The sequence below is a fragment of the Loxodonta africana genome, chromosome 3 (genome assembly GCF_030014295.1).
Source record: "Loxodonta africana isolate mLoxAfr1 chromosome 3, mLoxAfr1.hap2, whole genome shotgun sequence".
Classification (NCBI taxonomy): Eukaryota; Metazoa; Chordata; class Mammalia; order Proboscidea; family Elephantidae; genus Loxodonta; species Loxodonta africana.
In genome coordinates this window covers 178,415,292-178,429,569 of record NC_087344.1, presented here as the reverse complement: position 1 = coordinate 178,429,569, position 14,278 = coordinate 178,415,292, and the positions used below count along the sequence as shown (strand labels likewise).

Genomic DNA, 14,278 nt, shown 5'->3' with positions numbered 1-14,278 from the left:
AGTATGTTCATTGCAGCATTATTCACAACAGCAAAAAGATGGAAACAACCTTAGTGCCCAACACCAGAGGACTAGATAAACAAATTGTGGTATATATACAAAATGAAATACTACAGAGCTATAAATAATAATAATTTCTTGAAACGTAACATGGATAAATACGGAGGACATTATGCTGAGTGAAATAAGTCAATCACAGAAGGACAGAGTGTATGGTCTCACTTTTATAAAAAGAATAGGTATACATACAGAAAGCAACATTCTTTGGTGGTCACCAGGGACGGAAGTGGGAGGGAGGGGGAATCACTTTCTAGATAGTAACCCAAACCCAGTAGCAGACGCTTGTTATTTTTGATGACAGGCAATGCAATACTGAATGCAGGTGAAGTCTGCACAACTTGATCAAGGAAAATACGACACTAAGGACACAAGAATAAGAGACATTTTTGGTAAATGCTATAACATATACAACTTTGCAATAACAACCAAAAAATATGTGTGTGGTTACATAGGTAGGTATATATGCATATGTGTGCACTTGTTGATGTTGTTAGTTGTCAAATGGAGTCAATTCTGACTCACAGTGAGCCTACAGGACAGAGTAAAACTGCCCCATTGGGTTTCCAAGAAGCAGCTGGTGGATTCGAACCGCCACCGTTTTGGTTAGCAGCCAAGTTCTTAACCACTGAGTCACTAGGCCTCCATATATGAATACAGGAAGGTATATGTGAGTATGTGTATACATGTAAGGGTGTATCTGCAGGCATATGTATACACACGTTTGTGTGTACTACATATATATATTCATATACATAATAAAGCACAAAAGGGGCAGAGTTACAGATGATTCCTGGACATAATTCAAACACCTCGTGGGACTGGTTTACTGGGTTTGAAGGCATAGGACCATAGTCTCAGGACAGCTCAGTCAATTGGCACAACATAAAGTTTATATTCTACATCCTAGTTTGGTGAGTAGCGTTTGAAGTCTTCAAAGCTTGCGATCAGACATCTAAGATACAACTATGGGTCTCTACTGGTCTGGAACAAAAGAGAAAGAAGGAAACCGAAGACTCAAAGAAGAAACTACCCTATAGGGTTAACAGCCCCGCAAACCGCATCCTCATCTATCCTGAGACCAGAACTAGATGTTGCCCAGCTACCACTACTGACCATTCTGATCAGGGAAATAACAGATGGCTCTGAATAGAATGAGAGAAGAACGCAGATAGAACAAATTCAAATTCTTTAAAAAGGCCAGATTTACTGGACCAGTAGATGCTAGAGCAACCACTGAGATACCCTTTAAGTTTGGAACTAAAACCACTCCTGAAGGTCACCTTTCAGCTAAATAAGAGACTGGATCATAAAACAAACAATATCATCAGTTAGTACTGAGCTCTTTTAGAAAATCATCTATGTGATACCAAACGGTCAACATCTACCCTTAATGCAAACATGAGAAGGTAAAGGGGACAGGGAAGCTGTATCGATGGAAATGGAATAACCAGAATGGAAATAATGAGAATGTTGACACATTGGAAAAATGTAACTAATGTCACTGAACAATACGTATAGAAATTGATAAATGGGAATCTAATTTGCTGTGTTAACTTTTACCAAAAACAATAAAACAGTATTAAAAAAAAAAAAGAAACATGGAGGAACGTAAAGTGTATACTGCTATGTGTAAGAAGCCAGTTTGAAAGGGCTACATACTGCGTAACTCCAACTAAATGATGTTCTGGAAAAGGCAGAACTACAGAAACAGTAAAAGACCAGTGGTTGCCAGGGCCTGGGTAGGGGGAGAGGAAGAGGGAAGAATCGGTGGAGCACAGGCCGTTTTTAGAACAGTAAAACTATTCTGTATGATACTACAGTGGTAGATATAGGACATCACTCACTTGTCAAAACCCACAGAACAATATAACACAAAGTATCAACTTTAATATAAACTATGGATTTTAATTAATAAGAATGTATCAATATTAGTTCATTAACTATAACAATGTACCACACCAATGCAAGGTGTTAATTACAGGGTAACTGAGCAGAGGGACAGGGAGTATATGGAAATTCTCTGTACTTTCTTTGCAATTTTTCTGTAAACCTAACACCGTGCTAAAAAATTTATTAAAAAAAAAAAAGAGGAAAAATGCAACAAATTCCAATTAGTGTGAAAAAATAATGGGTAGACAACGGGGACATTAAAAAGGTATTAGCTGAGTTTTAACTAAAATCTTTGAATAATTTAAGTACAAAAAAATTAGTTTGAAATTCTTTCATCTGGAACTATGTAATTTTGCCATAGCTTTCAGCTATGACAACTAGTATCATCAAATATGGTAAGAAACACAACTTGGAGTTGGACCTCTGAATTGCTTTAGGGTCATAGATTCTTGAAGCTTTTGAAAAGTAATGAAGCATATTCAAACACACTTCACTTAGTAAGATATTAATGGTATCTTTCAGTGAAAAGAAAATTTCAGTATTATTGATAAAATAATTATAAAATGTAAAAAAACAAAAAATAAAAACAGGGAACAAACAAGACCCAACTATATGTTTTCTACTTGGAAACCAATTTTGATGTAAGTAAAAGAGTGGAAAAAGATATTCCATGAAAGCATGACTCAAAAGAAAGCTTGAGTGGCTATATCTGTATCCAAGTAGACTTCTGAGCAGCAAGTCACCAAGAATAAATAAGGAAGCTACATAAAACTCCTAGAAGGTAACACGGTACATAATTGAAAGTGTCGATTAACCACAAGGAAATGACAATCCTAAAGGCATATGCAACCTAGCAAAACAGCTTCAAAATACATCAAGGAAAATTGATAAAATTAAAAGGAGAAATGGAAGAACGGAAAAATCCACAATGAATTGGGAATATCATTACACCGCCCTTTGTAATTCCTAAAACAAACAGAAAAACAAGGATATAGAAGAACTGAACAAACTGGATCTGACTGACATTTAGAGAAACCTATACCCCACAAAAGCAGAACAGCTATTCTTTTCAAGTGAACATGGAACATTGACCAAGATAGACTATGTCCTGAATCATGAAACCAATCTTAATTTAAAAGAACTGAAATCATGTAATGTTATGGATTGAATTGTGTCCCCCCAAAACACGTGTTGGATCCTAACACTTGTGGATGTACGGGCAGCCTGCAGATTACCAACAAGTTCTGCTCCTAAATCTGACTTTAAGTCAAATTTGTACTTAAGTCAGAACCGTTACGTATCGTTTGTAGCTAAGGGCAGTTAAATTTTTTTTTTTTTTTAGGAGCCGGGGAAGCTAAAGCTAAGGGGGGGTACAGGCAGGTAGGGGCTGCGCCCTACTCCGGGGAGCCGGTGGGAAGTGGCAATCAGCCCAGGCCCATGCTGCTGGCCCCAGAGTTGTGCCGAGTGCCAAGAAGGCAGTGGTCCCCTTCGCACTTTTTTCAGAAGAAAGGGAGCCGGCACCGGAGCGCTTCACTGCTCCTGTCCAGCAGCCCTGTGGGTAAAGGGGCTCCAGTCGCAGGCCCCCAGTGTGCTCTCTGGGGCACCTTCGAGGGCAGGCTTCAGGTGTGGTAGACGCTGAGGGCTTTCCTTTCCCACATCCTGGCCAGTTGAGGACTCGGAGGGGACACTGGGGATGTTGCGCCCTCAACCCCGTCCCACCTCGAAAGCCCATGCTCTGATCTTTGGATCTTCTCCTCAGAACCTCTCCTAGAACAGGCAGCATGATCCCAAAGCAAGGAGGTGGGGCACTGCTGGAGACTCCAGCGTCCTCCCAGCCTTCCTCTGGGAAGACAGCAGCGCTGCTACTGGCTGAGAGGGGCTACAACAGGAGACAGGGCAGGGGCCCAGGCTCTCCACAGGAGGTACATTTCTATGCATAAAAAACACTAAGCACTTCCAGATACACTAAAACATCTTTAACATAATAATACAATAATAACATTCATGTTTTGTATGTACTTCGAATTTTTAATAGGCTTTACAGGGCTTAATAGCCTTTACAGGGGTTGGTTCGTAACTACAGTTTGTAGGTAAGTCTCAAGGTCGTAACCCAGGGACTGCCTGCAATCTTGTTTGGAAACATGGTCTTCTTTGTTATATTAGGCCATACCCAAGTACAGTGGGTTCTAAATCTAATCATTTCTGAGTTTAAAACGTACAGATTAGACACAGAGACTTAACTCAGATGTCATGTGGAGATCACCAAAGAAACAAGGAACACTAGGGGGCTACAGTAAGGAAGGAATCACACAGTTGAAATGGTGGGTGACTTTTAGCATCAGAGCTATGAGAAAATAATTTCTGCTCTTCAAAGCCACTCGTGGTATTTCTGTTATAGCAGTGCTAGGTAACTTAAGATATACAAAGTGTGTCTTTTAACCATAATGGAATTAAACTAAAATCTATAATGGAAAATCTACAGCTAGCTGGAAATTAAAAAAATAAAATAAAATTCTAAATAGTCCATGAGTGAAAGAGAAGAAACAAGTTATTTTGTCTAACTTACTTTAAAATTGGAAACCCTAGTGCCATAGTGGTTAAGAGCTACGGCTGCTATCCAAAAGGTCAGCAATTTGAATCTACCAGGCACTCTTTGGAAACTCTATGTGGCAGTTCTACTGTCCTTGAGGGTCGCTATGAGTCGGAATTGACTCGATGGCAATGGGTAACGGGTTTTACTTTAAAATTATTAAATGATTTTTTTTTTTTTACTGCATTTTCATTTTTAAAGCAACACAAAAGAGTATGTATCTTAATCACCACGGCTGATAGCAAAAAACTACCCAGATCAATGGTCTCCAAAGTAGGTGGTAATCAGGACCACCTATTGAGGTATGAGAAGAACATGGTATAACTTGGATTTAGATGCATTTTTAAATCTCATTCTTTAATTTCTATTTTTTAATACATTTTATTACTAATTATATGGCTTATGGAGCACTCATCATGTTCTGTGGAGCCCTGGTGGCACAGTGGTTAAAAGCTTGGCTGCTAACCAAAAGGCTGGCAGTTCAAATCCACCAACTGCTCCTTGGAAACCCTATGGGGCAGTTCTACTCTCTCCTATAGGGTCACTATGAGTCAGAATCCACTTGATGGCAACAGGTTTGGGTTTTTTTGGCTTTAGTTTTATCATTTACCAGGCACTATTCTAAGCAAATGCATTAACTTATTTAACCCTCACAACCATCCAGTAAGTTAGATAAAAGTATCACTCCATTTTATAAATGGGCAAACTGAAGCACTAGAAAGTTGTATGTTATTTGTTTTTCAGTGGCTTCCCAACATTACATTGTTAGAGATAGGATTTAAACCCTAACATCCGAGCCCACTTTCCTAGTCACTAACCTATACTGCACTTAATACAGTAGTTCAGCAGTACAGGCGTACAATTCATGAATAGATAAATATACATGTATTGGGGGTTCAAGCTCAAAATGATTTGTTTTAGGTTTTGTTTTTTCACTATAAGGATACAACTAAAAAGAAGCACTTGCCTAAGCAACACAGCCAACTTATTTTTAGAGCAGCCAGGAACTAATTTCATAGAGTTTATAAAACCAATTTTAAAATCTTCAGTTTTACCTTTTATTAAAATATTCTTTCAAAAATGTGTCTCCATGATTTAGGGAAAAAACAATTTGGACCTGAAGTTAGGAATGAAAGTAAAATAAGTGACGGGTCTGGGTGGATTAAATTACTGTGTAAATCATACCTTTAAAAATAATATATAAATCTTTATATAAATCTAAGACATCAGTAATGGTAATGATGATAAAAGAACTAAAATGGATAGAAAAAAAGCCTTAGCAAATTAATCAAGTGTTGGAGGGATTGCTAGGCATATGCTATTTGCGCTAATGTTATCATTAACTACTTTCCAGAATTTGCTATAAGCCTGCTAAATCAGGCTTTTAAATCTTGGCAACGAAGTTCAAAAATGTCACCACAGCTAATACCCCAGTAGTAGTCAGCCACTGATCCTAGTTAGGCCTGAGAGTTGTAGGAGATATAAAGAAGAGACAATAAATAGAGAAACGAATAAAAATGGACAGTCTGAGTGGGAATAAATAAGGTTTAGGCAGATTGATGTCCAGATTTTCATAAATTACAGTGACTCAAGGAATGTCATGTAGTATAGTATTTCCTGTAGGTATACATACTGATCAACAGTATTCACTAGAGATGAATATTCAGTAATGTATCCATTTAATATGTTACCTAATACTTAGCAATAGGCCAAAAAATCAACACATTTTTTACAAAGGTGAAAAATATTTGTACATTAATGAGTTGCCATATTTTTCAAAAAAAAAAAGCATTAATAAATTTGACTACCTTTGGTCCTGAAACTGGGTGGACTGCATTTTTGACAGATATTGGATGTGCAAAGGCATTCTGGAATACAAACGCAGAGGAGCCAGGATAACCAATCCCACAAGCTGGGTAAGTCAGTCTACCATCAACCTAAAAATAAAAACATAAAAAACAGTTAGGATGAGAAATTAGTTCTAAGCAGTATTTGCTGATCCAGGATGCATTACCATCTATTATAACTAATAGTTAAGAGCATTCTCAGAGGCTAATTTTATCTATCATGATACTACAAAACCCTGGTTTATTATATAGTATGAGGCTAGGATGCCTTTGGCCCAGTGGGCTTTTCAGATAGGCTGGCTCTGGGCAAGCTTAGGCAAAACAAACCACTGGCCCTGCGTTTGAACTGAGTTAAAACAAAGACCTCTGAACCATCTTGGTTCTCTCTAGGCCTCCCATTCCTGAAATGGGGTTAGTGTGAATCAAAGATTAAGAGGCCAATCAGGAATAAAATAATTTTCTGCCAGGCTGTCTGACTAAAAACTAGATCTAATTGAGACAATTATTTGCTTTGCCGCTTAATGTTCAGTATAGTGACATTGCTATTAACAAGTGTCATAGGACTACAGGAACAAAGTTTATTTTCATAAAAGGCCAACTGAAACATGAATCTTGAGAAGCAACTGTGTACATTAGTGGCACATGATAAGAATACATTTCACTGATATTTATCCCCCCTTCATTTAAAGTTAAACCTGTAAAGTTTTTTCAAGTCTGTAATTTAGTCCCAGGAACTTCTTCCTGCACCTTTTTCCAATTTGAAAGCAAATCTTTCCATTCTTTAGAGATCTAGCATTATCTGATTGACTACAGTAAACATTCAATGAGACATCTGAATTTTAAACCCTCTGTCAGTGCCCTCCAGTCAAAGATCACCAGGAACCCATCTATAGGCACACAAACTAGCATGGTTGTTAAAAGAGACTTACAGAATTTGGGTTCATGTTAGGGACTTAGGGGGTGGGGCTTTGCTCTGGATTGGGTGCTGTTAGGAAGTGGGAATAATTTTATGACTGGGAATCTTAATTACTCTTTAGGTGGGAGGAATGCATTAAAGCTAAAGCTGCAGTTGGTAAAGCGACAGTAGTCACTGTATTTGCCAGGACAGGAAGATACTTGGTCATTTTTGTGGTTTGGCAGGGTTCATATTTTCATCTGTGTTCAGACATGATTATGAAGTGGTCCTGTTTTTGTCTTGATCCATCACAGTCACAGAGTGGCCTTGTCTGATGCTGATGTTCTCTGAAAGTGTTTACGGAGAACAGTAAGGCTTAGCTGTGTCAGGCCAGCTCCTGCATGTAAGGAACTACCTTTCTCTTTCTTCCCTCTCATTTCCTTTAAAAAAAAAAAAAAAAAGGCAAGGGACCTAGACCTGGGAGCCAGAAAGCTTATCATCTCATAACCAGTTTCTTCCAAAATCTAGAGTCCACAAACCTGCTAAGAGGGTTTCCAACATTCTCTTCCTGAGAGAACTCAGTTTAGGCTACTTCCTTCATAGCTCTAAACCTAAACCCAATCCCTGAATCTTCTCTTCATGAAGTCTCCTGAATGCTTGTGTGCACGTGTTTTAAAAGTTTCAGCACATCTGACATTACTTTAGTTGGTACTGAATGATTTCTATACCCATTAAACAGTCTTACAAAAAAGCGTGTCCTTGAATACAGCTTCTCTGTTAAGAGCAAGTACAGTATGCCTACGCCCCATTTCCAAGGTAATTTACACTCTTTTTAAGTGCTAATAACTTCAGGACTCCAGTCTGTATTAGTACCACCATCTTAAGGCATGGAGACTTCCTAGCATTCTGGGAATACTTTTGTTTCAGGATAGTCACCAAGACCACTCGCATCTTAATTTAAATCTTACCACATTAGGGTTAGGAGAAATCCCACTTCTGATTGTGTTGCTGCTAGAATGTCCAAGTGGAGTGGTAGAAGGTCCCAATGCATCCTGCTTTCTCACTAGCTGATTTTCATTTAGTTCTTTATTTAACCATGTGATTACTTAAGTTTAAAAAAAAAAGGTAAAGAATTTTATTTCACCATTTTTATTTTTCTAGTATTTTAAACATTTAAATACTATACTGAGATTTAAAAAACATAAATTTTTAAAACTACCTTATGTCACTGGAAAACAATACAAGTTCACCTAAATACTTGTCACTGAAGATTCTTATTTTAGGAACTATCACATGAGTCTCCTTATTCTATTACTCTCTGAAGCATCTATTTCTGCTGGTCAAGAATCTCTACCCTTATAAGACTAGGCAAATACTTTTTGAAGGCTCTCATTTCTAGGATGATTTCTTACAGTTTATTTAGAGTCCACAATCTAGTATCTGATACCCAAAGCTAGAAACTGAGAAAATACAGAAAGATTAATTTTATGTTTTAGTTTAAACAATTCATATTATTAACTACTAGGTGAATACGGCAATTGAAAAAAAAAAATGGTAAAGAATTTAAATAGTAAACTATGGCCAATATTTTCAACACTTTTAAGTTTGGGTTACTGACACATGTAATATGATTTTCTTTATAATGATGATAACTGTATTAAAAGGCAGAGGATACAGTTTACTAGAGCAAAGACATTAAGATACATATTTAAAGCAGAAATTATTTGTATAAAGTAATATATTTTACTTATGAATTCAACTAAAAATTTTCAGGTTCAGAAGCAAACTACAAACCTCATTTACATAAATCTAATATACTTACACTGCTCATTATTTTTCAGAAGCTGTTTGCTTTCTTCAAGTTTTTGAACTGTAGCTTCTAACTGTTCTTGTAATCTGCATACCTGAAATACATCAATCCTCACAATAAATCAAATACAATAGGGAATAAAATAAAAACTAAAGAAATGAATTACTATTGTTTACCGCTAATTATTATTAAATGGGAATAAAAGTTCATTTATGTAATAAAATATTTAATATGTGTATATATACATACATATACATATATATGTGAACACTCAATACATTTGAGTCATGATAACTATCAAAATTGAAATAGGCTATCAGCTTCTGCTGAATCCAGTCATATTCTTCTGTAAAAAACCAGACCATGTATTCTCTAACTTAACACAGTAGAAATCTAAACAATGTATCTGAGGATGCTTGTTATATTTTGCAAATAAAACAGTCACACACACACAAATATAAAATATTAACTACCTCTTGCTCTTTAATTCGGAGAGACTGTCCAACATCTTGTAATTCCTTTTGTTCCTTTTGTAATTTTTCTTCCTTCTCAGCCAAGAGTTTTTCTTGCTGAATAGTAACTGTATTCTTCAGTTTCAACTTACCCATTAAAGTTTTGAGATCCCCTTGTAACTTCTTGATAATTTCATTTGCCTGTGAAAGAGCTTCATATGTACACCTCAACATAATCCAATGAAATATTAATACTCTATTAAAATTTTTTAAACAAACCTTAAGAAGTTCTGCTGATAATGATTTTATCGTAGCTTCAAGTTTTTCTAGTTGCACCTGACTTTTCTCTCCATTTTCTTCTAAAGCCACCTGATACATATTTTTCAAAAAACATGAATAATTAGGGCACTTATGTTTGCTTAGGAAAAGCATCATTTATAAATGTGATCATCAATCTGTTTAAAAAATTTTAAAGTAGACCTTTTGTTCCTGGATTGTATCGAATGCTTCTTTTGTCCTTAAAACAAGCTGGTCCTTATCCTTGATCTCCTGCTCTAAAACAGCCGCTTTTGTTTGGAGCTGATTATTATGCTTCTCTTTCTCATGGCATTCAGCATCCAGCGCAGAATTCTCCCTCCGCAAAGACAGGACTTCTTGCTTGGCCCGCTGGAGCTCCTAGAAGTGGGAACAAAAACTGAAATCATGTATTATGCAAAAGGGAAACTGGCTGGTCTGGTTATTCATAATTAAGATGTCAAAATATCCAAAATGTCATTAAAAATATTAAAGTCTAACATGTATGCTGCTTTAAAAGGACATGAAAGTCTCTATTGTATGTGTAACTTGTAGACATGGAATGTAATTGTAACATACACTATCATCTAATTCAGTCATATCAAAGGTAAATAAAACAATCCTAATTTATAAATAAATTATAACTTTTAAAAACAAGTAACAAGAATTTTCCAAAGTCTTAAAACTACAGTTAAAAAAAAACCACTTAGCTAATAAATTCTCATTATAAGAGTTTCAAAATACAAGTGAGCCACAAAGAAAGTTAAAAGCCTTATCATTCTACCATTAAGCCCTAGTTTTCAATCTATTCTGCATATTGGAATCACCTGGAAAGCTTTAACAATTACTGACGCCTGTTACCATCCCCCAAGAGACTCTTATTTAATTAGCGCAGAGTGTGGCTTGGGCGTGGTGACTTTTATAAGCTCCCTAATTGATTCTAAAAAGTAACTGTGATCTAGAGTTAGCCAATTAATATTTTTGTTGCTTATATACACGGGTTGTTTTTTTTTTTTTTAATGAGCTCATACAGTTCAGTTTTATAATTTACCTTCTTCATATAATATACTGGGGACCCCTGGTGGCACTATGCCTGCTAACCAAAAGGTCGGTAGTTTGACTCAATCCACCAGGCGTTCCTTGGAAACCCTAAGGGACAGTTTTACTCTGTCCTGTAGGGTCACTTATGAGTCAGAATCAATTGGATGGCAACAGGTTTGGTTTGGTTTATATATTACAAATATCTTTCCATGCCAACAAATATGTTAACATTGACAGATTTCCTTTTCGTTCACTCTTTAAAGAAAAAACAAGCAAACAATAACTGCTAATTAAAACCAGATTAAAAAAAATTTCCTCAATCATTTCCCAATCAGCTAATACCAACCCAAACGTTACTGGTACAAAAAAGTCCAATAAATAGTATTCCGAGATAGATAGTTTTCGTTTTTAACAAAAACTCTAAAGTATATTTTAAAGTACTGTAATAGTGGTTTTAGGAGCACAGGCTTTAGAGCCATGCAGACATAGCTCAAATTCTGGCCCTTAACACTAATTGTGTAATCTTGGGAATTACTTCATCTCCCTAGATTTCAATTCCCTCATCTGTAAAATAGGAATCATAATGAAAACTTTATAAATTATTTCATTTAATCTTCACAAAAACCTTTATGAAAATTGCTTAGCATATTGCCTGGCACATAGTAAATACTCAATAAATCACAGCAATTATTATTTTTAAGGCACTAAGGCTTGGATCCACAATCAACGCCCGTGGAAGCTGCAGTCAAGAAATAAAAAGGCACATCGCAGTGGGCAAATCTGCTGCAAAAGACCTCTTTAAAGTGTTGAAAAGCAAAGACGTCACCTTGAAGACTAAGATGTGCCTAATCCAAGGCGGGGTATTTTCAATCGCATCATATGCATGCAAAAAGCTGGACAATGAATAAGACAGAAGAAGAATTGATGCCTTTGAATTGCGGTGTTGGAAAAGAATGTTGAATATACTGTGGACTGCCGAAAGAACAATCTGTCTTGGAAGAAGTACAATCAGAATGCTCCTTAGAAGCAAGGATGTTAAGACTGTGTCTTACATATTTAGGACATGTTGTCAGGAGAGATCAGTCCCTGGACAAAGACATCATGCTTGGTAAAGTACAGGGTCAGCGAAAGAGAGGAAGACCCTCAACAAGATGGACGCACACAGTGGCTGCAACAATGGGCTCAAGCGTAATGACGACTGTGGGCATGGCATAGGACCAGACAGTGTTTCGTTCTGTTATACACAGGGTCACTATGAGTCAAAACTGGCTCGACGGCACCAGACAACTAACAACAACAATGCCTTAAATGGAAATCTCTGGGTGGTGCAAACCGTAAAGCGCTCGACTACTAGCTGAACGGTTGGGGTCTGAACCCACTCAGAGGTGCCCCGGAAGACAGGTCTGCTGCTCTGCTTCTGAAAATCACAGCCTTGAAACCATATGGAGCAGGTCTACTCTGCACACACAGGGCTGCAATGAGTTGGAATCAACTAGACAGCAGCTAACAACAACAGCAACAATGCCTTAAATTAAACAAATAAAACTAGTCTGAAAGGTGAAAGAGATTGGAAGGAAGAACTATTCTCCGGAATAGAATGCTGTGAGGATCTGAACATAAAATCTGTCAGGCCTTAGAGCTTCTATGTCTAGTAAATAGACCACCGAAATCGAGTGGAAGTCCTGCGAGCCAGAATAACAGTGGTGATGTTTGTATTTATATGTGATAGATAAGAAAATATATATATGTACACATTTTCTGATAAATCATATGACGATACTGCATAATAACGCTGTCATCAGGAAACACCAATCATTACAAAAGGACATCATGTTTGCTGAAGTAAAGGGTCAGCAAAAATGAGGGAAACCCTCAGTGAGATGGAGTGACAACAGCCACACAATGAGCTCAAACAAACACTCATGAAGATGGCACAGGACAAGGCAGTTTTGTTCTGTTCTACATAAGGTGTAATAAAGCCTGCTTGACGACAAGTAACATCAATAATAACACTGGGGAGTAATCTATCATCAACATGCAAAAGCATCAACTGATTACCCTAACACCAAAAGTAAACCTTGCAGAGACAGCATCCAGACGCACAGCTATAGTAAAATTTAAAAAAATTCCTCTTTGGCAAGAAAGAACAAGGCAGTACTAAAGACAGGCAAATAAGAGATGAGTTCTAATTCTTGCTCTGTCACTGACTGACCATGTGACCTTGAGCAAGTTACTTAACCTCCCTATACCTTGGTTTTTTCATCTGTGAAAAGGGGATGATAATAGTACTTACCAAACTAAAAATAATAATAATAGTACTTACCTTAAAGAACTAAATGAGTTAATATACGTAAAGCACTTAAAACAGTACCCATCACATACCAAGTGCTCAGGGTTAGCTGTCATTATTACTATTATCATTATTATTACTGGACACTAAACTTCATGTGGTTGTTTGATACGCTGAACAGGCTAAGGGAAAGAACCAGCCCTGTCAACACAGAATAACCTATGAGCTACAGACACTGGGCTAATATTAAAAGTACACTGAAAATCTGAGGGCTGTGCCACTCAATCACTCCTCAAGGCTCTAATTTAAAAAATCAAGTTTTCCTCAGTTCTGTACTTAAGTCATCTTTTTTTTTTTTTTAAATCAAATTTCAGATTCTCAATTTTCTTTGCATTGTCTGAACTGATTACCCTAACACACGAGAAATCCTTGGATTGACTGCATCCAGAAGACCACTGATACAAGTGATAAAATAACATTGTTCGAACTAAAATATTAAGATTTAAATTGGGAATAAACAAAAACCCAACATTCAATACCTCTTCAACGCCAGAAAGTTTTGCTTTAAGTTCTCTGATAGTGGAGTCTCCTTTATATTTCCTTTCAGTTAGGTCCTTATTAGCCGCTTCTAACTCAGACAGTCTGTTTTGTAGCTGGCTGATGTTTCGCTGGTGGAGGATTTCTAAATCTTTTTTCTGTTGTTCGTGCTGCTGTTGACATTGAACCTGTGCCTATTATATAATAAAAATATAATACCAAAATTCAAAGAAAGAAAAAAACAAATACACATGAAGAAGGATAATAAAAACAATCTTAATTTTTCTATTTAGAAATCATTAAGTTTCTCTGTTTTGAAGAGGATCTATTTTCACTTATGGATTTCATGATGGAGAAAGTAATGTCAGCGCAGACAAATTTAACACTATGATCTTGTTCATAAGTTCTGCTCCTCCTAAACTTACTACATATGTTTAGAGAAAATTGTTTTGAAGTTAAGGGAAGCATGATAAAATTAATTAAAAAAAAAAAAAAACCAAACTGCAAAATAGTATATATAATATGAACCTATTTGTAGTAAAAAAAAATGAGAGGGACATATGAGGAAGCTT

General features: G+C 36.6%; 1 protein-coding gene across 1 annotated transcript in view; it reads right to left on the bottom strand.

The window, feature by feature from the left end:
• Positions 1 to 14,278, bottom strand: part of SASS6 (SAS-6 centriolar assembly protein) — a 40,552-nt gene that overhangs the window by 8,016 nt on the left and 18,258 nt on the right. The window contains exons 8-14 of the mRNA XM_003409522.4: positions 13,709 to 13,900; positions 10,025 to 10,219; positions 9,824 to 9,913; positions 9,566 to 9,745; positions 9,105 to 9,186; positions 8,251 to 8,387; positions 6,349 to 6,477 (exon numbers count right to left, since the gene is read on the bottom strand). Coding sequence (XP_003409570.2) covers positions 6,349 to 6,477; positions 8,251 to 8,387; positions 9,105 to 9,186; positions 9,566 to 9,745; positions 9,824 to 9,913; positions 10,025 to 10,219; positions 13,709 to 13,900 — 1,005 coding nt within the window. The remainder of the gene's footprint in view (positions 1 to 6,348; positions 6,478 to 8,250; positions 8,388 to 9,104; positions 9,187 to 9,565; positions 9,746 to 9,823; positions 9,914 to 10,024; positions 10,220 to 13,708; positions 13,901 to 14,278) is intronic.